The following is a 22671-nucleotide window of genomic DNA, read 5'->3' on the forward strand; positions in this document are numbered from 1 at the left end:
GCTTACCGTGACTCACCTTGCAACTTTTTGGCTAACTAGCAATTAAGCAAATTTCTAATTTAGCTACCTGTGAGTCGTTTTTTTTTGTTTTTTTGATCGTAAACTAAGTAAAGTTGTTAAAAACCCATGAGATGCAGACACGTACCTTCATGACAGGCTTCTCAATGAGGAACTTTTCCCGATGTTTGTGGCCGTGAGCGTTGTCTTGTAAACCTGCGCGACGTAAACATCGCTGAAGTCAACAAACGGCGGCTCAACTCGAACACTGCCTCCGGACATTGTACAATTTAACATCTACGATTCACTTGGACACGTACAATGTCAGTAAAGTAATATTTCCTGCCAGTGAAGTGAATATGAACTTGTTTTCGTCGACATACCGATGCTCAACTTTCCTGTTGCTCCTCATACGTTGAAGTCGATGGCAGCGCAGGTGGTTGCCAAGCAACGGCTGCTACGCTCGTTTTACAACCCTGCGCAGTCCAGGTGGACGGAGCATCTGCCGCCGCTGCACACTAAATCATGGTTTCCACTTTATTAAAGAGGGATTTATGTTGTTGCTGGCATTGATTACAACACTGTGTATCACTATTAATCATTATTATTAATAATACAAATATGTAGTCTGAAAACAAGCCGTTTTTATGCTTATCCCCGCTTATTCGTCAGGGACTCAGCTGTTGAAAACCATCATACCCTACATGGATAATCAATAATACATGGCAATAATACATTTTCTTATAATATAGCAAATAAATGTAAATAGAATAATAAGGATTTATTAATTGCACAAAATGATGAAAATAACAGTATATAAAGATTTAAGTTCAAAAACATAATCAGGACAAATTTGACAAGTGAATTATTTATAAAGAAAAGAGTCTCTGTTAAGTACACAGTATGTTGAAAAATATAAGTCATACCAACATCATGTCACATGAAATAATACAAAATAATTTCTGTGGACAGAAGCATATGAACATAAACTTTAAATGACACAAATTATTTATGTTTTTTATGTTCTACAGTAATTTGAAAGTATTTCACAAAACAGCACCAGGGCTCTCCCATATTTCATCATCATACATATTGGCAGCAGATGTGATTTTATCTGTGATTTTCAAACTGAGGCTGTGGCCGTTGCTGACATTATTTTGGATGAGACTTCCTCCAGTCTGCTCACTAGTTGCTGCCGAGTCCAAACGAGGATCATCCGATTGTTCTGAGAGAACCCGGTCGGTGAGTAAATCCTGGTCCGGACCGTTCTGCGGCAAATACGGGTCGACTACAACACATTTACTTGTTTCTAAACCCTCCTGATTGTCAACATCAGGGATTCTCTCCCCACCCCTCAGAGAGGCAGACTGGGACACGGCCCGGACTTCATCTGATGCCTTTGTGATCTGACGCTCTCCAGCTGCTGTGCTCTCCAGGCCGAAGAAGTGGTTGCGAACAACGTAGCGCACGCACTGCAGGAGGACGTTTCTCTCATGGCGGATATCTGGAGCGAGTAACTAAAGAGAGTGTAAGAAAACAGAGAAGCTTATGGAGGCTCAGATGAGGCATATTCAAGTATAAAGTGTATTTCTTAATGTCAAATTGGGGGAAATATGCTTGTATAATCTCAGATTGTATCCTTACCATCTCAAGTAGAGTAGAACGACGCTTCTGCAGTGCATCATGGTGTCTACCGCCCCTTCCCCTTCTTCCTCCTCTTCCTCCTCTGCCCCCTCTTCCTCCCCTTCCTCTGTGGCCGTTAGGTGTGTACAGAGCAGAGTCCGGCAGGAAGGCAGAGTTCGTTTGTGACGTAACCTCCATGCTTGTATGGGGCCCTCTGTCCTGGAACTGGTGTCCTGGTGTTAATGTGTTTAGAAGAAGCTGGTTTTCTTGTAGAAGGTCTTTGGCTTTCTGAATAGGGGCAGCTGAAACACAAGAGAAAGGAACATTAGAAGTAAGTGATGGAGACTTGAAGTGTTTTTTATTGTAACGTGATATTTCTCACTGTGTATTATACACCTAAGCGGTCAAATTTGTGTCCTTGGTATATTTTGTGTCACTATTTCTAAACTTTTATGATTTGAATTTCATTTTTAATACTTCAGTCATATGTTGCAGCTGTTCTACTGGCCTACAACACACAGACAGGGTTTGCCACCGGTGTTCCACTGTCACATACCACCACACACTGACATGCAATGATTGTCACTGTCACACATCACTGCTGTGGACAAGATGAACACTCACACTCTGGTTCTTCATCACTTTCACTGTCACTCGAGGAGCCGTAGTTTGCCACCAAGGAGCCCAGAGCTGAGCTCATCCGTTTAGGGGCCACAACCAGGCTGCCAGTCCTGGATTCAGCTGCTGGATCCTCTCTGTCAGAATCTGGAGGAACAATGAAAAGAAAGTCTATCAGACAGTTTTAAGGCCTGTTCTTTTCTTTATTTTGGGACCGTTTTGAAAGTCTTAAATTTAGATTCTATTTCAAGTTGAACGCGTTGAAGCTCAGTCTGAGTCAGAAAAATAAAAAGTGTAACTGTCTAAATACTGCCGGGACTCAATTCTCCTTTTCAATATCAAACCAACAGCAGCTTCAATTAAACTCACGATGAAGACTGTACCCAAAATAAAATGGTGGGTTTGACAATATAGGTAAGCTGACTAATTAAAAGCCAGCCTTTCCGACAGAATATCGTCTTGCATGTCTCCACCACACGAGTTTCTCACCATGGTCACTGCTGGCCAGTGCCCCCAGAGGATCCCCGTCCCTGCCAGGCTGTGAGATTGGTGGAGGTCTCTCTGTAGCTCTGCTGTTTGGTGGGGGTGGGCCTTGTGGTTGTTGCTCCTGGAACCCTCTGTTACCCCAGCCACGACCTCGACCCTGACCCCGACCACGACCACGACCTCGTCCTCTGCCTCTCATTCGTCTGTGGATCAAATATTAATGTCTTGATTAAATAATATGAGTTGGGCCCAGGTAAACAAACTCAAATTAATTCTTGTTTTTGCTTGCAATGAAAACTAAGGAAGATGTCATACATTTACATTTCAAATTTGGGCACTTACCCAAACTGAGCCGTCTCTAGAACGCCTCCTGTCTCCTCCCGTGCCACCATCACCTTTTTCTTCTTTTCAATATTCTGGAGTGTTGGATAGTTTCTGGAAATATTAATTTAGATGATGTTCAAATGTATTTATATCACATTTATCCTGGATACTCATGTGATGTCATCAAAGTCAATAATACTGACTTGCGCCTCTCCTCTTTCCATTTAGCAATCTCCTCTGCTGTGTCCAGTTTGATTCTTTTTGTTCCTGGTGCATGGTTCTGTAGTCACAATATGAAACATGGATATTAGCAACAGAGTTTTAGATTGAGATGCAGCATCAACACAATGTTGTTTCACTTACATTTCTCCAGTGGATGCTGACAATTTTCTCGTGAGCTGTAAAGCTGCAGTCGGGCACAGAACACTACATGGAACATAAGAAAATATGAGTAGGGGATTCCTGCAATACCTCAGGCTGGATTTTCAGGTCCTGAAACTGTAACACTCCGGTATTGTATATATATATATATATATTTGAAAATGTGTATATTCATTAGTGTAAGCAAAATGAATTAAGCAGAAACACAGTTTAAGTTGTCACAGTACCTTGACATGTTGCGACATGTGTTCATCATACTTGTCCTGGTTTTTGAAGCCTCGTTCACAGGTGTCACAGAAATGGGAAAACTCTGGTTCTTTCTTATTTCTCTGCTGTGGGTTAAAGACAGAACAGTTCAACACCAGAGTTCACTGCAGCTGTAAGACGACATCCTACCAAAGACATGGCCAGAATTTCATGATCTGACCTTTTGCCCCTGACTGTTGGCAGGTCCTTGATTCTGTCTCCCACCGTGATGTCCACCTTGATGCCATTCACGGCCAACATTTTGTCCTGGAGATAAAGATAAATCAAATAAAATAGATATTTGTACTGTCCCTTTTGCTCCTGTAACATGGTACATTTCCTCATAGTGGGACTAATGGAGAATTATCTTATCCTCATCTTATCTTAAAGTTAAACAGCTGTCACATTAAAACTACAGCCTTATATTACAGACACTACGACTGGCTGTGGTTTTGGTGAACAGATAAACTGAATAAAAACAGTGATCAAGATCACACATCAAAAACATCCTGACAGAAACACTTCCTGGATGTTTTCAGCTGGATTGCAGAACTAGTCCTTTTCCAACAACATCAGCATGTAGTGTCCTGTATGTGAAACGCACCGTATGGACGGGGAGGTCGACCGTGTGCATGGCCCGACGCCCCGGGATGCCAGCCCGCCTGCTCGCCCCAGGAGGAGCTCTCAGTGGGCGTCTCGCTCCAGCTCCACATGCCGGCTTGGAAGCTGCTGGAGCGGGGCAGCTGCTGGAAGGAGTTCGGCTGGGGAATGCCGAAGTCCGGGGGAGGATAATGTCCGTTTTCGTTCATCCCTCGAAGCTTTTTCCTTCCCGGTGTGTCGGTGAAGTTTCTGTGGGTTTCTCAGTTTCTCACCACGCATGTCCCACATGTGCTTGTTTTGCTCTTCTGCATACGTCACTTCCGCGAGAACAGGAAGAAGATAGAAGACGGAACCAAACCCAAAATAAATAAATATTAATGACAGCTATCGTGATATCTTTGTGTAAATTGCACATCAAATTCTCAACTACAACTTTGTGTTGACTGTATTTATCATTAATGCGTTACTTTTAAAAGCCGGTGTGTTTCCTGCAACTTCTCGCGAGATTGTATATCTAGGTTGCCAGATTAAGAGAAAACCCCGTGTTGAATCTGCAATTGGTCGCCTAATGGCTTTTTTAAAAGGTTAAATTCAAACTTAAATATTTATGAAAGCATAAAGTGTCACAAACCAAGTGGCAGCTTTTTCAAATCTCACAAACCGACCCTGCATTGCTTTAAAACATGTGTGTGCTTTTTTTTAAAGAAATTAAACATACATTTGATAATTACAATTATTTTAAAAAGAGAAACAGCACTAACAAAATATTGTCTATTGCTGAAACTAAATCAAAGTGTGTTGAGCGTCTTTATTAAGCACATATATCAATTATCACACGGCTACGGCTGCTTCCGGGGGATGCGGGTTGAAGAGACCTGGCAACCCAGCAGCTTCCTGCTGCCCTGTCTCGCCGCGTGTGCTTCAGACGGAGAGGGAGCGTGGAGAGCGGGGAACGTGGACGCGTCCTGCGCAGAGAGACCAAGTTAAAAGTTCGCGAAAAATAACCGAGCCGCTGCCAAGATGCTCGTGTTATTCGAAACAGCCGCTGGCTACGCGATCTTCAAGGTTTGTGTTTTATTTCCTCACAGTTAAAACGTTTTTTTCACACAGTAGCTGCTTGAGCTAGCTCGACTTAGCCTCGCCGCTAGCAACCTCATGCACACTCACGTGTTCGTAGCATTGTTGATGAGCAAACTGGATAAAATAGTCTTGTAAAGTGTGTTGTAGTGTGTGGATGTGCTGATATACGTTATTTTGCTTGATTTCTCGTTTTTGCTAACGCACTGGTTAGCATTAAGCTAGCTTTCACGTGGGCCTTGCCACCACGTGTGCACACTGAGGGTAACTTCAGTGACTCTACTGCTCCCAGAACAATATTTTCACACAAAGTGTACTTGTTGTTGATAAAGTAGCTGATTAAAGAATACAGAATAACAGTGAGATTGACATTAGCCCTAAGTTTGAAGATTTGCACTTAGTAATGTTGATTTGTGACCAGATCAGACTTAAAAAACCATGACAGCTAATTTAAAGTGTTATTTTCCAGGTCCTCGATGAATCCAAACTGCAGGAGATCGACAACCTGCACAAGGAGTTTGATACTCCTGAAAAGGCGAATAAAATGTGAGTAGTAGCATTGGTTTATTCACAATGCAACCATCTAGTTGTCATTGATAGGCCATGTGTGCAAATCGAAGTATGACTTACCTATTTTATTGTTTTTGCCCCTGCCAGTGTGAAGCTGAAGCACTTTGAGAAGTTTCAGGACACAACCGAGGCCTTGGCAGGTAATGTCACTTAATGTCTTTGTACAGTACTCAAACCTTCACATGAGTGATGTGGTGTTTTGATGTGGTGTTTTGAACTGGTTTATGGAGTTGTCACAGTGTATGTGATGCAGTGTTTTTAACCTCCCCCTCTCAGCTGTCACTGCCCTTGTTGAGGGAAAAATGGGCAAGAGTTTGAAGAAAGTGCTGAAGAAGGTCGTGGCCAAGGACGCGCACGAGCAGCTGGCGATCAGCGATGCAAAACTTGGTGGAGTTATAAAAGTAAGTGACCTGACGTTTGCATTTCATTCAGAAATGAAGCATTACTTGCAGGAGTTGAGTCTCTAACAGGCTCTGGTTTACAGGACAAGATGGACCTGAGCTGTGTCCACAACCCTGCTGTGGCCGAGCTGATGAGATGCATCAGGAGCCAGATCGAGGCTCTCGTCACTGGACTTCCTCCCAGGGAGATCAGTGCCATGTCTCTGGGGTTGGCTCACAGGTTGGTAACTCGATACAATGTTATGTGAACTCAACTGCTGCCTGTGATTACCCTTGCTGTCTGAAAAAAACATGTAGATTCTTGTCAGCATTCGTCACTACCGCTGAGGCAACTGGCTTCCCCTGTAATTTAGAACTGTAAATTGTCAATATGTGAACTAATATTTTTTTTGTGTGTTTCTAGTTTATCACGCTACAAGCTGAAGTTCAGTCCGGACAAAGTGGATACTATGATTGTTCAGGCCATTTGTAAGTTGTATTTTCAGTAAAGATTTGATCGTCTGCTACTAATGATGGTTTTCACATTGATTTTTACAGTTATGTAACTGTTTGGTCTTAGTTTCACCTGCAATGATGTCTAAGAATATTTTTTTATGTGTCTTCAGCTCTTCTGGATGACCTGGATAAAGAGCTCAACAACTACATCATGCGTTGTAGAGAGTGGTACGGCTGGCACTTCCCCGAGCTGGGAAAGGTCATCACAGACAACTTGGTTTACTGCAAAGCTGTCCGCAAAATTGGTAAAATTAACTTTACTATTACTAACATGACATATCGTTGCTATTCAAGGTGGTTCTAAGTTGATATAGTTTCAAACTTCCATAACTTTGTGAGGCATGCAACCCATTTGACTTGACCAAACTGTATATGTGTAAATTTGGTTTTCCAGAGCAGTTTAATGCGCAAACTTAAAATTGCCAATATTATTGATAAGCAATTAAAATGTTTTGGTGTGTCTGCAGGTGATCGTACCAACGTGGCCGGCTCTGACCTGTCAGACCTTCTCCCTGAGGAAATCGAGGCCGAGGTCAAACTGGCTGCTGAGATCTCCATGGGAACAGAAGTGTCAGAACAAGACATCGGCAACATTAGGCACCTTTGTGACCAGGTGTGTGTCCGTTTCCTATCATTACGTGTTAAGCTCAAGCGACTGTTGTGATGATGACGACATCCGTCTTGTCCTGAAACAATCATGTGGGTTTTCAGTCACTACCTCATCTGAACAGTCACATGCCACAGCTCCCACTCTTCACTACTGGATAGGCCTGTACCACTGATCTGATTGTTTATCTGCTGGCAGTTGTAATATGGATCTTTCCTAATTTGTCTCCCCTCAGGTGATAGACATTTCAGATTATCGCACTCAGCTGTACGACTACCTCAAGAACCGAATGACGGCGATCGCCCCCAACTTGACTGTAATGGTGGGTGAGCTGGTTGGTGCCCGTCTCATCTCACATGCTGGTAAGTGATTGAGAAACGCCTGCATGAGAAGCAAGCAAGCAGTGATGATGATGACATAAAGTCAACTTTCCTGAAAACAACTGATGCTTTTAAGTCACTACCTCATCTGAGCTTGCCTTAGAAGGATCTGTGTGCAGGTACTAGTGAGAACATCAGTTTTACACGTCTGTCTTGTTGCTTTGTTACCAAGGTTCCCTCCTGAATTTGGCAAAGCATCCGGCCTCCACGGTGCAGATCCTCGGAGCAGAGAAGGCTCTGTTTAGAGCCCTGAAGACCCGCAAAGACACACCCAAGTACGGTCTCATTTACCATGCCTCTCTAGTGGGCCAGACCACTGCCAAGAACAAGGGCAAGGTGAGTTAAAGAAAAAGTTACAGAGACTAAACAACGGCTTGTGACTCCTGTTTGATGGTGAGGAAATAAACTCTTGTTTTCTGACCAGATCTCCAGAATGCTGGCGGCTAAAGCATCACTGGCTATTCGTTATGATGCCCTGGGAGAGGACACGAACGCAGAAATGGGAATAGAGAACCGTGCCAAGCTGGAGGCCAGACTGCGGCAGCTGGAGGATAAGGGAGTAAGTATAACAAAAATATATTTACCATTTTAGGACCATATGTCACATTCTTACTTTCACTTAAAAGGACAAGACCAACATTGAGTTGTATCTGTCGTTGGATCTGATTTAAAGACAAACTAGTGTTTTAGTCCACCTCTTGATGTTGATGGTTCTCTGCGCCTCGTCTGATCTTGTCTCCTCCACAATTTCTTTTCAGATCCGAAGAATCAGCGGAACGGGCAAAGCGATGGCACAGGCCGACAAATACCAGCACAAGAGGTAAATAGTCACAAAGGGCTCTTCTTCTTAGGTTAAATCCTGTATTTCCACATGTGAAATTGCTTAATACACATATTATTCTCTCCACAGTGAAGTAAGAATTTATGATCCATCTGGCGATTCTACTATTCCCTCCACCTCAAAGAAGAGGAAGTTTGAGGAGGTAGAGGAGGAGGAGGCTGAAGAGCCTAAAACGCCTGCGGCCAAATCCAAAAAGGCCAAAAAGGAGCCAGTAGCAGAAGGTGGGTTAATAATAAGAGTGAAGCTAATCCTCTGTCTCAATATCAGCACTGGGCCACGATTCTAAAAGGTGTTTTGAATTTTTAGAAGAAGAAGCAGAAACGTCGGCAGCAGCGGAGGAGACTCCCAAGAAAAAGAAGAAAAAGAAGGACAAGAAAGCAGAAACGTCCGTAGAGGAACCAGAGGAGGAGGTAGCAATACCAGAGGTGAAATAATGTTTTTAAAGATGGTTCCTTAAAGATATAGAAGTTTTCAACTGTTTTTATTCAGTATATTTTTTTAACCCATCCATCTTTTCTCTCTTTCCAGTCGACAGAAAAGAAGAAAAAGAAGAAGAAAAAGAAGGCTGAGGAGGAAGACGATGACTGAAAACAACAATTAAGTCCATGTCTGTGTATATATATTCTGTTAGTTTTTATGCCATTTTAGTTGTGTAATTCATTTATATCATTTTGAATCAATTTTGTTTCTTAACATCAGAAAGACTATATAAGATAATTGGGTCAACTTTTTATAACTGAGTGAAACGTGGAGTAAATCCCAGTGTCCAGTCATAAAGTGAGAAAAATGTAAATCTATTTTTTTTTTTTTTAAGATGATGAATAAGTTTGTAAGTTTGTTCTGTTTTATGTCTGTTTTCATTTGTGAACACATCTGTATCAGACATGATTTTTCCAATTCAGTGCAAAGCAACATGCTGACGACATTACTCAGTTTTCTGGTGACAAATGTTTTTATTGTCTAAGACTGTGGACATCTGCCCTGGGGAAATAAAACACTTTGCTCTAATTTTGTGGTTTGATTGAATACAATGTTGTCGTTTATAATTAGATCTCAAGTGAAATTTCATAATTTGTCAACGTGTAGTTTCCTCTAATAACTTTCTATGGCTGTTATCTAAATTCATGGGAATAAAAATGAGAAAGTATTCAATACAACATCCATTAAAATCACTTAATCAGCCACTAAAAGGCCACTTTCGCAATGATTGAACAATACATTAAGTGACTGCAAGTCTCATCTCAGCCAAGGAATTCCAGAGCCCTGGGGCCCTGATGTCAAATTCCTGGTCACCATTAAGTTAAAAAAAACCCTGATATTTGAGGTGGTTTGATTTTATTGAAGGAATCTTAAGATTTAGTCTAATTTTAATTGGCAGCTAATGAAGTCAGTTATGAATTGGAGAGACAGTTTCCTAAGTTACCAAAACAATTCTGTTATCCCTTAATGAATAAGAATTAATAAATACAATACACTGAATAGGTTTTAATCTTAAATATGAACGTGGGCTGCTAAAATTAAGCATATCTATCAATCTATGGGACATAGATACAAATTGTCTTGGTGAAAATAAAGAAAATTCATACATTTTTCTGATGTAAATACAATTTAAATGCAAGATACATTAATTAAGAACATTCCCTGTATCCATCTCCTCGTACTACAGCACTTTCAGCCCATTTTTCTACATCACATGTTTGCACCAAACACTTAAGAAAACCCCTTGTTAGTTTAAAACTTAATAAAATACCAATAAATTCAGTTTTGCTTCTTTAAAATGTGAAGTTGTGATCGGCAGACATCACTGGAGGAGCGCCGATCCGGTCGGTGCACTGTATCTGTGCTCTGCTGCGGCGCCTGGCTCAGTAGCACATGGCTGAGCTGCTCGACAGGAAGGAGTGTGTCCAAGGAGCAGAATCAGACTGAGAAACACACGAGTCACTGGTTTATCAGAGAAACACACGAGGCAGAAACATGTCGCAGTTACAGGCGAGGTTCTTCACAAAGGACCAGAGGTGAGCTCCGAGTCCCTTAAGCCGAATAACTGGAGGGTGTTAGCATGCTGGCTAACTAGCTGTAACGTAGCTTCTGACCACTGTCCACATGCAGTCACACGCTAATGTTTTTAGCTTGTTTATTCACTGAGCTAAATTATGCAACCCTAGCCTAGCTTCCTGTGCTAATTGACAAATGATTCCACTAAATGCAAATGTTAGGAGTGTATTTGATTGACACAACCTCTGGTCTCTTGTGTGTGTGTGTGTGTGTGTAGATTTGCTGTAGATGATGTTCCCTTCTCCATCCCTGCTGCCTCTGAAGTGGGAGACCTCAGCAACGTTATCAACCAGCTGCTGTTGGCTAAAGATGGTAAAAACAGACTTTATTCTGCAGCACAGGCTCCAAAAGCTGAATTAGTTTATTAAACAATCATGACTTCCACTCACTATATGATCATCCTTTTTCATCCAACCTGTATCTACCTCTTATCCTTTTGAGGGAGTAATATGTTGAATATAAATGTGTTTCTATTTCCACAGCCTCCCACAACAAAGTGGACTTCGACTTCCTGGTCAGGAGTCAGTTCCTGCGGTCGTCGCTGTCCTTTCACATGGACACAGAAGGCATATCAACGGTAGGACCAGCCTCAGCGCCCTAATACGAGCAGATGTGCTGTGTTTGAACACAAATGTACAAATCAGCAGCATAATAATGATTATTGTGTGTCTATGTTTCAGGAAGAAGTGGTGGAGATCGAGTATGTGGAGCGGATCACAGCCCCAGAACCTGAGGAGTGTATAATGCACGACGACTGGATTAGCTCCCTCCATGCAGATGCTGAATGGTGAGATGAGAGGCATCACTGTCAAAGCAGCACAAAGTGTAGTTTACTGTATGTGTTGGAAATGTTTGATTGTGAATTTGAAATGCAGAAGTCCCATTATCTTTGCTGTGGCCACTTGTGTTTATGCAGGATTCTAACAGGGTCATACGACAAGACAGCCAGGATCTGGTCTCTGGAAGGCAAAGCGATGACGACACTGGCAGGACACACAGATGTAGTGAAAGATGTAACCTGGGTTAAAAGAGGTGAGCGGGACAAAAGTATAGACCTTCACTCTGCTGTGATGTGTCATAAGTTTTTCTTAAAGGTTCTCTGTGGGTGTTCTCTTGGCAGATGGCTTGACCTCTCTGCTTCTGACGGCCTCTATGGACCAAACCATCCTGATGTGGGAGTGGAACTCGGAGAAGAACAAGGTGAAAGCCAGACACTGCTGTCGGGGACACACAGCGAGCGTTGACACTGTCGCCACAGACCCGACTGCCTCAAAGGTAAAGCTGGAAAGAACAGGAAAGAAAAATGATACAAGTCAAAATCAGGCAATAATTCATGTATCTAATGTCTGTGCTGCTTCCTTTCAGTTTTGCAGTGGCTCCTGGGACAAAATGCTGAAGATTTGGTCAGCAGGTAGGTACCACAAGTGATCGAAGGAGTCTTGAGCATCACTGAGCAAGAAGCAAATGTCAAGTGACCACTTTTTCTTCTGCTGTCAGTGCCCACAGATGAGGCAGACGAGGTTGAAGAACCTGCTGACAGACCGAGGAAGAAGCAGAAGACTCAACAGCTCGGCCTGACCAGGGTGAGGGCAGAACGATAAACTGAATATGTCGGATGCTACATGTGAAGGGATGTCAGAGTTTGAGGTTTTTATGTTGTCACACTGACACAGACTCCCCTGATGACGCTGTCTGGCCACAATGAGGCAGTGTCCTCCGTCCTCTGGTGCGACAGTGAGGAAGTTTGCAGTGCATCCTGGGATCACACCATCCGTGTGTGGGATATCGAGACTGGAGGACTAAAGACAACATTGGTGAGACCAACTGAGAAACACACGATGACAATGCAAAGGCAGAAATGACGCCAGGCTCTCTTACGTTACGTTTGATAAACTGACATTTTTGTCCTTTCCACAGACGGGCAGTAAAGTGTTTAACTGCATCTCCTACTCCCCCCTGTGCCGACGACTGGCCTCGGGGAGCGCTGACAGACACATCCGATTGTGGGACCCCCGCACCAAAGGTACCACTGTGCTCACAACCCTACAGATATTTTAATGTCAAAGATAATTTTCTCTGCATGTCGTAAAAATCTATAAATAAAAAAACATGTTTCAGCAGCTTTGCTATAAATGTCTCCTCTCTTGTCCAGACGGATCGCTGGTGCTGATGTCGCTCACCTCCCATACTGGCTGGGTCACTGCCGTGAAGTGGGCGCCTACACATGAGCACCAGCTGGTCTCTGGCTCCCTGGACAACCTCGTCAAACTGTGGGACACCAGAAGGTTTGTGCAGCGAATAATTCACTGGAGCCTTTGTTGAACTTGTTTTAATCAGAAGTTGGAAACATGTTCCCCTCTTTTGTACTTCTGCTACATCAAGACCATTTTCAATGAGAGCATAAGCTTGAATTATTATCAGCACTGTTACTGAATGAAAGGTTGCTTATGTCGAGCAGGACATCCTGTTCACTCTGCACATAAAGAGCTGTCTGCCAGTGTCTGGAACAAGCTTCCTGTCTTTGTCAGAATAAAATTTGGCTCTCTTCTGCAATAATCTTCTTGGTCAGAGGAATCCAGTGAATACATTTAACACCCCATTGTTGCCGTGTTATCTTCCAGCTGTAAGGCGCCTCTGTACGATCTGGCAGCCCATGAGGACAAAGTGTTCTGTGTGGACTGGACAGAAAGCGGGGTAAGACACACCAGTAGTTCTCTTCAAAGATTCCGATGCCTCGCTTGAACTTCACACATGAAACCGATGTTTTCTCTTTTCTGTCTTTTAGCTGATGTTGAGTGGAGGAGCAGATAACAAGTTGTACACCTACAAATACGCAGCCTGTCAGACAGACGCGGGGGCGTAGACGAGGACTGCAGAGACTCCATCACCACAGATGTACAGAATGGACAGACATGCACACATTCACAATCAGCGTGGCAGAACTTTGAATTGTACAAACTTTGTTCTTCACTGTCCTGGTTGTTTTTACCCCATTCAGTTTTTACACATATTTCATTGTGGGGCTTCTTTGTTTCCCTGTAACTCAAGAAAACTATAAATTTATGTATTCTCCTAAAATGTTGTCACCTGGACTCATCGTTGCATTTCATTATATTTCTGTACATCTACTCATTCATGCGATTATCATTGGCATGTGGCAGTAGTGCAATGCTTAAAATCCAGTAGATACACATGAGGAGCTTCAGCTAATGTTCACATTAAACAGATTGGACAAAGGAGCAAAACTTGGCAAGACTGCTGGTTCCACACAGGCTCATTTAGAGAATTTCATAAAGTGCTGATCTCCTGATATCCAGCATGATTCATGCAAAGTGTTTGACGAACAGCAATTAGTGAACTTCTCAGCATGAAGGTGCAGAAGAATCTGCAGAAATGATGTGATGAAGTTGTGTCAAAGGAAAGTTTTAACATCATGAGGCTGTTGTGGAAGCGAAGGGACTTTTCATTATCAGTAAGGTTTTCTTAATAAAGTGCCCAGTGAGTGTAATCATTTGTTTTTCCTCAAGTTAGAATCATTTTAAGCCAACACAAAAACAGAATTAGCGAGTAATGTAATGAGTGACTATATGTATTTTATAATGAATAAACACAGAATATAACACTTATTTCATTATCCTATATTGTTTAATGACAGAGCTGGATCCCATTATGAACTGAGTTTGCATGAATTTAATTAAGAGCAAAGAGCAACAGGTTTTACTGCACGTCCACATCTCACAAGCAGAGTTCATGCAGTTTGCAGATCTGACTGAAGTTAACCACATAAAAGTTGGAGGTAGTTTCAATTTGTTCATTCAAAAGTTGGTCACTTACTAAACGTCTGCACGCATCGCCACTCGAGACGATCTTTGGCGGACCTTCCCAACAGCGCCCCCGTGTGTCCGGCCGGCGCCGCGGCCACTTAGCATATCCTGTTGCAGTGAGTCAGAGGATGATGGTGTCCGTCGGGAGAGGAGCGTCACCGAGCTGCGCCTGAACCGCACACAAGGTACAGCTCAAACGCAGCTTTGCGTTAAATATCAAACCACAAGAAACGAAATGAGCCGGCTGCGTGGTGGATGAGTTTAAAAACGGGGACGGGGGGTTCGCTCGTTCGGCCACGACACTGACAGCTAACGGCTAAACTGCTGCTAGCAAACAAGCTACTTTTTCCAGCAGGTTTTCCTTTTTCCTGTTTATTTTTCTATTTCCACACCTCGTCTCTGTCTATTTGCACAACTGGGACCAACGACGCTTTGTATTTCCTGTCTGTCTTGTGTGTTTTCTGCTGTAAGTGGACACCTGCTCCACAGACAGCTGTCCCCAGTGCCCCCCCCCCCCCACCCATGTCTCCAGGTGGACGTCAGATCCCCAGGAACCATATTAGATTAGCCCGTTCTTTAGCCTGCAGCTACGTGATCCAGCCGCAGATAACCCGGGATAACAGGCTATAGCTCGGTTATTACCAAGTGGAGGAACAGCTGTCAGCTCACAGCTCTCGGTTGGTGCTGATGGTTTGTTTCGTCTCAGCAAAATCTAACAGGAAAAAACCCATCAGAGGTGAAGTAATGGCGTCTTAATCATTGATAGTTTGACTCACTCTAATTTACATTCATGGCTTGGATGGGAATCTGAACTTCAGAGCTGCAACTACATCTGCATTTTGGCATCAAGCTCATCTAAGAGGAGAGATTTTGTGTCTAAACTAGTCTATATTTCTGACATGTAAGACGTATAAAGGCCGGACAGGTCTATGTAGTGGTGCCTAGAGTTAAAATTAAACCGGGTGTAATTGCATTTAGCCACGACTGCCTACTCCTGGAACCAGCTCCCGATGGACATCAGCAGTTTAAACCGCTCGGTTTGCCAGTACCTTCAATTAATCACCCAGTCCTGCACTTTCATTTAATCATCTGCTTTATAATTAGTCTTTTTATACCGTCTATACTTTTGAAAAGACATTAACCCTTTTTTATGCTTGTAATCTCAACCTTAATGCTTCCTTTATGTCCGTAAAGCATATTAAATGGCCTGTGTATGATAATGTGCAATACAAATGCATTTGCATCAAGTCTGCAGCCCCTCAGATGAAGACTTGAACTTGGTCATTTAATCCTCTGCCTGAATATCTCTTCTTTTTCTCTTTCAGAACAGAAAGGGCCAATATCCAAGGATGGAAGGGTATGTTTTAACAGCAGTGGTACTGTTGTTATGATATAAAACGACTGTTGTTTCAAGCAGAACTTCACGGCCATGTAGAAACACGGCTGCCCACTGAACCGCTGCTCTGTGTTCCAGGTTTGCAGGGGATATGCTGAGCGACAGCTCGGTGATGGCGCGCATGCAGAAGAAGTTCTGGAAGACAAAGCAGGTCCTCATCAAAGCCACGGGCAAGAAGGAGGACGAGTATGTGGTGGCGTCCGACGCTGACCTGGACTCCAAGCTGGAGGTAGGACAGGAGGAGTTTTAGGTTTGTTATTGTCAGAAACACTCGGCTCTGCGCTACTTTGGAAAGTAGCGCACTTAGCTCCACTGTTTGTAGCTCAGAATGCCAGTTTCAGTGTGTTGTCACAAGGTGCCCATTGTTTGCAGAGTCGTTTTCTTACCAGTGTGATTAGACATGAGATGTCTCTCCGCCACATGACAGCTGTGAAAATGATGTCGGCAGGGTACAGCGTGTCCCTCCGCCTCTCCAGTCCTTCCTCGCCGGTGCAACAAATGATAGTGGACAGGCAGACACCTGGCTGGCATTTAGCTGTTTGGTCCAGTGTGACGGGGACGGGATAATGTTTCACTGAGATGTACTGAGAGGCTTTTGTTTGCTGTGGAACAAGATCAGGCCTCTTATGTCCTCCTGCTCTCACTGTCCCATGATTCCATGTCCCTGTGAGACCGACACAGAATGAGAAAACGGGACAGCATTGAAAGAGGAATAGAAAATTGTAAGGAGATCTGTCTTCTTCAATGTCATCTTGACCTCAAGCTTTCTGTGACCCAGCCGAGCACTAAAATCACCGGGACAAATTAGATTTGGAGCCGTTTCTGGACGGCAGCTTCACAGCCGTCCTGATTTTAATCTGGCTTTTACCACAGCTTTGCTTCAGTGCATTTTCAAATTTCATGTCAGCAGCTTTTACTTTGCAACCTGTCGGCTTCTTGGATGAAACATCAGATTAGATTTAGTCAATATTTGTATTACAAATTTTTATCGTATTGAAAGTGAAGTTAACTGCATTGCATATTTTATTTATATCCTTCATTTTCACCTGTGATGATGATGAGACAAGGAACCTCACAATTAGAGACAAAAGTAAAAGTAGTGATGGGTTCCTATATATGTAGTGACCACCATATTGCTGTGACACAGACCGAGCCACTACATGAAGATGAGCTTGACGAGTTATGCTCATGTCACTAATAAACATTAAGGAAGGTGTGTTGTGTAGGAGCAGTCAGAGATGTGACACAGACTCTGCTGATGCACACAGGCTGAAAGTAGGTAGTGTTGATACAAGAGTTAATCAGTAACTCTCGTACTTCCTCCTCTTTATGTTCTCACTTAATAACAAAGTCTGACAGGTCTCAAGACGAACCTCTTTTATTATTTTCTTTTATTATTTTTTGTGTGTAATTCTGATTTGGTTTGTCTCTGCAGTTCTTCCGTTCGGTTCAGTCCACGTGCACAGAGCTGCTGAAGGTGATCGAGAGGTACCAGCACAGGATCACACGTGAGTGACACAACTAATAACTAATGGTTATTGATGATAATAATCATCTTCCCTGTCCCAGATTCATTCATATCCTATGAACAAAGATCTTTACACTTGGACGTACACTTGGATTTTGGTGATTTATAAAATCCTTGACATTTCCTTGCACGACAGGCTTGTCTCAGGAGGAGAACGAGCTCGGCCTGTTTCTGCGCTTCCAGGGCGAACATGATCGGACCAAGGCCGGCAACATGATGGATGTCACCAGCAAGGCCCTGTGCACCTCCGCCAAGCAGAGGTCAGCAGCAGCAGTGATTATGTGCTAACCAAATGGATATGCAATCCATTTCAAATAATCTTAAACTTTCAAGTACTCAACCTTATTTTAATTTTTTTTTCAAAGGATGGCACTTTGCCCACCACTGCAACGTTTGTACCAGGAAGTGGAGACGTTCCGGAGACGCGCCATCGCAGACACGCTGCTGACTGTCACTCGTATGGAGAAATCTCGCACAGAGTACAGAGGAGCTCTGCTCTGGATGAAAGACATATCCCAAGAACTGGACCCAGACACCTACAAACAGCTGGAAAAGTTCCGCAAGGTCGGTGGAAGGCCACTTCAACTGAAGATTTCTGATGTGTAATCACTCTCAGTGATGTATTATCTTGTGTTTTGTCTTTCTGTTGTCAGGTCCAAGCCCAGGTCAGAGGGTCGAAGAGCCAGTTTGAGAAGCTGAAGAATGATGTGTGTCAGAAGGTGGACATGCTGGGAGCAAGCCGCTGCAACATGCTCTCCCACTCCCTCTGTACCTACCAGGTAAGTTCATGAATAGTAATAGTTGAAAGATGAAGTGTGGTCCAAGCCTGTTTATGTGTTTAGCTGCTGGTTGCCTGTGTTGATCCTGCTGTCCTGTCATGTCAGACCACTCTGCTGCATTTCTGGGAGAAGACAGCCCACGCCATGTCTGCAATCCACGAGGCCTTTCAAGGACACGTACCATACCAGTTCACCACACTCAAGGTACATCAAACTAAAGAAGTGACTCTGAGGTGTTCTGTGACTGTGGTGGATGAACTTCTTGAAGCTGAAGCTTTTTCTTAAATACGTCGTCCAACAGGACCTGCGGGATCCACTGGAGCAGATAACGGAGATGGAGAAACAGTTGGATAAAAAGGAGAAGACTCTGCAGAGCAACACAGACAAGTGAGAACACAATTAACACACATGTTGGTTTCTTTTTAAGTGAAAATGTTGTTTCACGTTATCAGAAAAATCTTTTATCCTGTGTAAGCTATTAACAAATCAAATATAGTCTGTGTCATCACCTCAGCTATTGCTATTTCCTCAAATATGAGGCTAATGGCATGCCCTTGTTTATTCTCTGTGTGTGTGTGTGTGTGTGCGTGTGGTTCATGTGTGTTTGTGTGTTTGTGTGTGTGCTGCATGTGTGTTTGTGTGTGTGCTGACAGCAGTTACTTATGTAATAGTATAGGGCTTTAGAAGATCAAAACGTGTGCCTCTTAACAGCAGCTCAGCATCAAAGAGAGGTTACTGTATCTCTAAATATAGAAAGCTTGATGAGATAAGGCACTTTTTCATTTTTTGTCCTTTTCTAATTCCCCAGTCTGGTATCCTTGGATGACGACAAGCCATTAGGAAGTGCCTCTGACATAGGTATGTACTGCCCTCCAAACATTTCATTGTTGTAGGCTATGACGGCACGCAACCCTGCAAGCTGCTTCTTTTTCTTCCTCTATTGTTTTATGATGTCTAGACTTAATTTAGATCCGTTGGTCTGGATGAATCAAGAGTTTTATTCTTTTATTTTTAATGTGCCTTCTCTCCCAGACACTGCTCACAGCTATGATGGAGACGGCCAAACCACTGACTATGGTAAGTGTGTGTTAAGAACATTTGATAGAAACAGCATTGTTAATGCACGAGCTTGTGTAAATAGTTTGAATGTGTACATTGCGATTCCTGTTGCTGACTTTGGATCGGATACCGTTTGGCTTTATGATACTTTGATCTCAGTGCACCAAAATGCCTCCACACCCACTTCAGGTGTGCATGATCTCAGCGGAACGCCAGCGCGCCCTGATGACGACCTGATGCTAATGGCCGGTGGTCTAACACTACCACAGCTCCCGACCCCAACAAGTGCCCCACCCCAGCTCCTGCCTCCTCCTCAGGCTGGAGATCAGAGTGAACTCTGGGGCTTTGGAAGCCTCCAGTCCAGCCTCTCTGAGCTGCCTGCCTCCGGTAAACCAGCTGCCTGTCTACCGCTTCCTCCACCTGTGAATTCTAACTTCAAGCTGCCTCACTGGTTCTCCTCTTCCCCTTTGACTTGGCTTGGTTGGAGTTTAACTGTCCTGCTCTTGATGTCTTGATTCAGTCGTCCTGGTTGCTGCAAGAGGCTTTCTTTTCCTTTCACCTTTGTCATTCAGGAAGAACACTTGAACATCTGCTGCACTTCTAAGTCTCCTCTGGATATTATGAGAGTGATCATTAATCCCGTTGGCTTTGAAAAGGCTTTACTCAACATAAATGTCACTTCACTGTACTTTTCTCTTTTTCAAGGTCAAACTTTACCTTCTCCTCTGCGTCTGCTGCTTTGTAACAAATTGACATGTTCGGCCTTTCCAGAATCAGCTGTGTATGATCTTATAAAGCTTCTTCTCTCTCCACCTTTTCCTCTCAAGGTGGTAGTCTGCTCTCGGGCGGTCTGTCCTACCCTGCAGGGATGGGGCTGAGACCAGACGAGGAGGACAGTGAGAGGGGTGACATGGCTTTCCTCAATGATCTCCTCAGCCCGGGCCCAGGGGCCAGCGATGAGTTCAGCAAAGAGTGGCAGGATGCTTTCGGGATGTTTGACCCTCCTACTGTCCCTCCTGCAGGGACGGCACCAACAGGCAGTGGGCAAGCAGCGTGTCCGCCCAGTCCCGCAGGCTTCCTGCCCTCCCAGCTGCTGGATCACAGTCTGAGTGCCACAGGTTAGTCACACTGCACTCTGCTGGAGTAAGGTGCTCACTGCACAACACTGACTGGTTAGTCTTTGTGATACAGCTGCGTTGTGGCATAAAGAATACCAGGGTCTTTAATCATTTCTCCAACCCTGCTTTGTCTTATTAGGCTGGTCAACCCCACCTATGTTTAAAGCTCCGCCCCTGCAGGCGTCTCCGAATCAGAACCAATCAGCTCAGTTGGCTCCAAGTTCAGTCGCTGATGGTAAGATCCTTCTCAGTGTGTGTTCTTGTCTCTACTTGTTGTCCTGATGGTTACCTTGTCACAAGATCACTAAGGTTTCCCTGAACAATCATCTCACTTTGCTGTGAAACAGTGTTAAGGACAAACAAACCCTTCTTCCCTCTAATGATCTCTCTGTGTGTGTGTGTGTGTGTGTGTGTGTGTGTGTGTGTGTGTGTGTGTGTGTGTGTGTGTGTGTGTGTGTGCGTGTGCGTGCAGCAGCTTCAGGTGGATCCAAAGACATGTCTGCCTGGTTCAACCTGTTCGCAGACCTGGACCCTCTTTCCAACCCAGACGCCATTGGACGCTCTGCAGATGAGCTGCTCAATGCCTGAAGCTCTCTCTCTGTTTGTGTGTGCGTGTGTGTCTGTTTGTGTGTGTGTGTGCGTGTGTTACAGTGTATGATTTTCGTCCAAGGATTACTGCGATTTCATGACAACACCCAAGTAAATGATCTCACACTAACAGTGAAACACACATGCATTTCTGTTACAAGGAGATAAACAGTCTACGCAACTACACAACTGCAAATACTCTTGTTGATGTTACACTGGAGGATGATTTTCGACACTGGAGAAAACAAACTGTCAGTGGAGACAGATGCTGTTGTTGAACATCCTCCTCAGCTGGAAAAGACTGTTAGCACTACACAAGGAGCCACTGACTCCTGTGCACACAGCAAACCTTGTGCGGTTTGTGTTACTTTTCACTATTAGCTTTTGCAGTGTCTGTGGAGCAGAGTGAATGTTTGGGTTACAGGTTTATTTTGGACAGCATTGTGTGCTTCTCCGTCTTTCGTTCATGTTTGCGTTGTTTGGGTGTGGGTCAGTTTGCCGTGTGTACACATCACAAGGGACCCAGGATATAAAAGTCTATTTAATCTGTAATGTAGTTACATGTAGGAGCACATGATTGTCACCATGATTGTCACCACGAGATAAGACGGGACCCTGTGTCTGTCACTAGACTGAATTTGCACACGAAAAGAACAGTGACCCTCAAGTATCATGATGCTGGTTATCAGGCGGCTTGGTTCAGGTATTCTAGATCTGAATTACATGCAACCTCTACAGTGGAGTGTTTAATATGAAATGAGCTCAATTGTGAGGAAATTAAGCCCAAATATCCCAGATAAAGCTGCGGCCATCTTGCATTTTTGATTTCATTTGGATCCAGAGTTGGCGCAGTAGTTGTTTTGGTCATTACTATGTTTTTATATCATGAAATAAGTAATTCAAACGGTTTTTTATCTGATACTGTTAATCTACTAATCAGCTTCATGATACTGGAAGGTCTTTTTCAGGCCCCCGGTTCATGACCCTTTCTTACCCTCATCCCTGATTCTGTTGGGCTGAACGCTTGAAACGAAATCATTTCCTGTCCCGTCGGTCGTCTAAATTTCACAATCACAACAGTCCAAGGCCAAGAAGAATGTGTGATGAGTTGCAACATTTATTTCAGTTTCTCTTGAAGGAAGTTTTAACGTTGGATTAAGGGATGTAATTATTTTAAGTGGGTTGAAATGCAAACCTAAAAATAACAGGACCTAAGATGCAGCTAAATGTATTTATTTTCAGATTATATCACTAAAGTAACACTGTAAAAAAACAAAACCACTGTAAAATACTTAATATTATGAGCTGTGTGTTGTATTTGCACAGATGGATTTTGGAAATATATTGAAACAGGATGAACACTGGAGAGTTGTTACCACCTCATGAAATATGTCCTTACCTGTTGTGGATGAAATTCAGAATTATTCAATTTGTTTGTCGGGAAATCAACATTTATGAATGTTTATCTTTTATTTAACCTCCTAAAATGTATGTTATTGATAAAGTGGAAAACTAAAGAGGTTGAGATGTCAAACCCTGAGTGATTGTGCGATCAGAGTGCATTATGGGAAGGATTTCTTTGTATACAATCTGCACAGAAGTATCTGCTTTTCTACACAAGCTTTAACTGATGTCAGCTCGTGTGTTATACTTTGTACGGTTGATTTTCACACTTTCA

General features: G+C 43.4%; 3 protein-coding genes and 2 non-coding genes across 11 annotated transcripts; 4 read left to right on the forward strand and 1 right to left on the reverse strand.

Annotated features, from left to right (window-relative positions):
• Window positions 1-763: 763 nt before the first annotated feature.
• Window positions 764-4595, reverse strand: nufip1 (nuclear FMR1 interacting protein 1). The gene is made up of 10 exons (XM_034607017.1): window positions 4280-4595; window positions 3857-3942; window positions 3657-3758; window positions 3412-3474; window positions 3252-3328; window positions 3067-3159; window positions 2728-2927; window positions 2245-2385; window positions 1642-1922; window positions 764-1514 (listed from the first exon to the last, which is right to left on the reverse strand). The coding sequence occupies exons 1-10, from the start codon at window positions 4482-4484 to the stop codon at window positions 1044-1046; spliced, it is 1719 nt and encodes a 572-aa protein (XP_034462908.1). The 5' UTR covers window positions 4485-4595; the 3' UTR covers window positions 764-1043.
• A 573-nt stretch (window positions 4596-5168) lies between these two features.
• Window positions 5169-14207, forward strand: LOC117774561 (ribosome biogenesis protein wdr12). 4 transcript variants are annotated; one of them, XM_034607111.1, is made up of 20 exons: window positions 5169-5340; window positions 5822-5898; window positions 6010-6062; window positions 6199-6323; window positions 6407-6543; window positions 6727-6791; window positions 6929-7063; window positions 7286-7431; window positions 7661-7787; window positions 7978-8141; window positions 8230-8364; window positions 8564-8625; window positions 8716-8867; window positions 8956-9071; window positions 12213-12284; window positions 12375-12515; window positions 12619-12724; window positions 12854-12986; window positions 13323-13395; window positions 13487-14207. In XM_034607111.1, exons 1-20 carry the CDS (start codon window positions 5296-5298, stop codon window positions 13562-13564), a joined length of 2142 nt encoding a protein of 713 aa, XP_034463002.1. In that variant the 5' UTR covers window positions 5169-5295; the 3' UTR covers window positions 13565-14207. The 4 variants fall into 4 exon arrangements, with proteins under 4 accessions (XP_034463002.1, XP_034462986.1, XP_034462978.1 ...); XM_034607095.1 differs by lacking the exons at window positions 12213-12284; window positions 12375-12515; window positions 12619-12724; ... (1 more) ...; window positions 13323-13395; window positions 13487-14207 and adding an exon at window positions 9175-9654 and having other exon boundaries at window positions 5171-5340; XM_034607087.1 differs by lacking the exons at window positions 12213-12284; window positions 12375-12515; window positions 12619-12724; ... (1 more) ...; window positions 13323-13395; window positions 13487-14207 and adding an exon at window positions 9175-9654 and having other exon boundaries at window positions 5172-5340; window positions 8953-9071.
• On the forward strand, window positions 7471-7552 carry LOC117778718. Its single transcript, XR_004616834.1, has one exon. It is a non-coding gene; the product is annotated as a small nucleolar RNA SNORD11B (small nucleolar RNA).
• Window positions 7821-7904, forward strand: LOC117778724. The gene has a single exon (XR_004616837.1). It is a non-coding gene; the product is annotated as a small nucleolar RNA SNORD11B (small nucleolar RNA).
• Window positions 14208-14581: 374 nt separating the features above from the next.
• Window positions 14582-22626, forward strand: ical1 (islet cell autoantigen 1-like). Of its 4 annotated transcripts, none has more exons than XM_034607037.1 (15): window positions 14582-14710; window positions 15851-15882; window positions 16000-16150; window positions 17357-17429; window positions 17586-17709; window positions 17815-18013; window positions 18103-18228; window positions 18334-18432; window positions 18530-18615; window positions 19037-19086; window positions 19261-19305; window positions 19447-19674; window positions 20115-20405; window positions 20545-20643; window positions 20874-22626. In XM_034607037.1, the coding sequence occupies exons 2-15, from the start codon at window positions 15875-15877 to the stop codon at window positions 20975-20977; spliced, it is 1683 nt and encodes a 560-aa protein (XP_034462928.1). In that variant the 5' UTR covers window positions 14582-14710; window positions 15851-15874; the 3' UTR covers window positions 20978-22626. The 4 variants fall into 4 exon arrangements, with proteins under 4 accessions (XP_034462928.1, XP_034462920.1, XP_034462937.1 ...); XM_034607029.1 differs by having other exon boundaries at window positions 20545-20640; window positions 20872-22626; XM_034607046.1 differs by having other exon boundaries at window positions 14583-14710; window positions 19477-19674; window positions 20545-20640; window positions 20872-22626.
• Window positions 22627-22671: the final 45 nt, after the last annotated feature.

This window comes from Hippoglossus hippoglossus, chromosome 2 (genome assembly GCF_009819705.1).
Source record: "Hippoglossus hippoglossus isolate fHipHip1 chromosome 2, fHipHip1.pri, whole genome shotgun sequence".
Lineage (NCBI taxonomy): Eukaryota > Metazoa > Chordata > Actinopteri > Pleuronectiformes > Pleuronectidae > Hippoglossus > Hippoglossus hippoglossus.

Coding starts and splice junctions, on each gene's coding strand:
- nufip1 (XM_034607017.1), bottom strand. CDS start 4,484: ATGAACGAAAACGGACATTATCCTCCCCCGGACTTCGGCATTCCCCAG. Junction 2,386..2,727: donor ACTGGCCAGCAGTGACCATG/GTGAGAAACTCG, acceptor TTGTTCCTCCAG/ATTCTGACAGAGAGGATCCA. Junction 1,515..1,641: donor GTTCTACTCTACTTGAGATG/GTAAGGATACAA, acceptor CACTCTCTTTAG/TTACTCGCTCCAGATATCCG.
- LOC117774561 (XM_034607111.1), top strand. CDS start 5,296: ATGCTCGTGTTATTCGAAACAGCCGCTGGCTACGCGATCTTCAAG. Junction 6,324..6,406: donor AACTTGGTGGAGTTATAAAA/GTAAGTGACCTG, acceptor TCTGGTTTACAG/GACAAGATGGACCTGAGCTG. Junction 12,285..12,374: donor AACAGCTCGGCCTGACCAGG/GTGAGGGCAGAA, acceptor ACACTGACACAG/ACTCCCCTGATGACGCTGTC.
- ical1 (XM_034607029.1), top strand. Junction 16,151..17,356: donor ACCTGGACTCCAAGCTGGAG/GTAGGACAGGAG, acceptor TTGTCTCTGCAG/TTCTTCCGTTCGGTTCAGTC. Junction 19,306..19,446: donor CGGCCAAACCACTGACTATG/GTAAGTGTGTGT, acceptor CTTTGATCTCAG/TGCACCAAAATGCCTCCACA.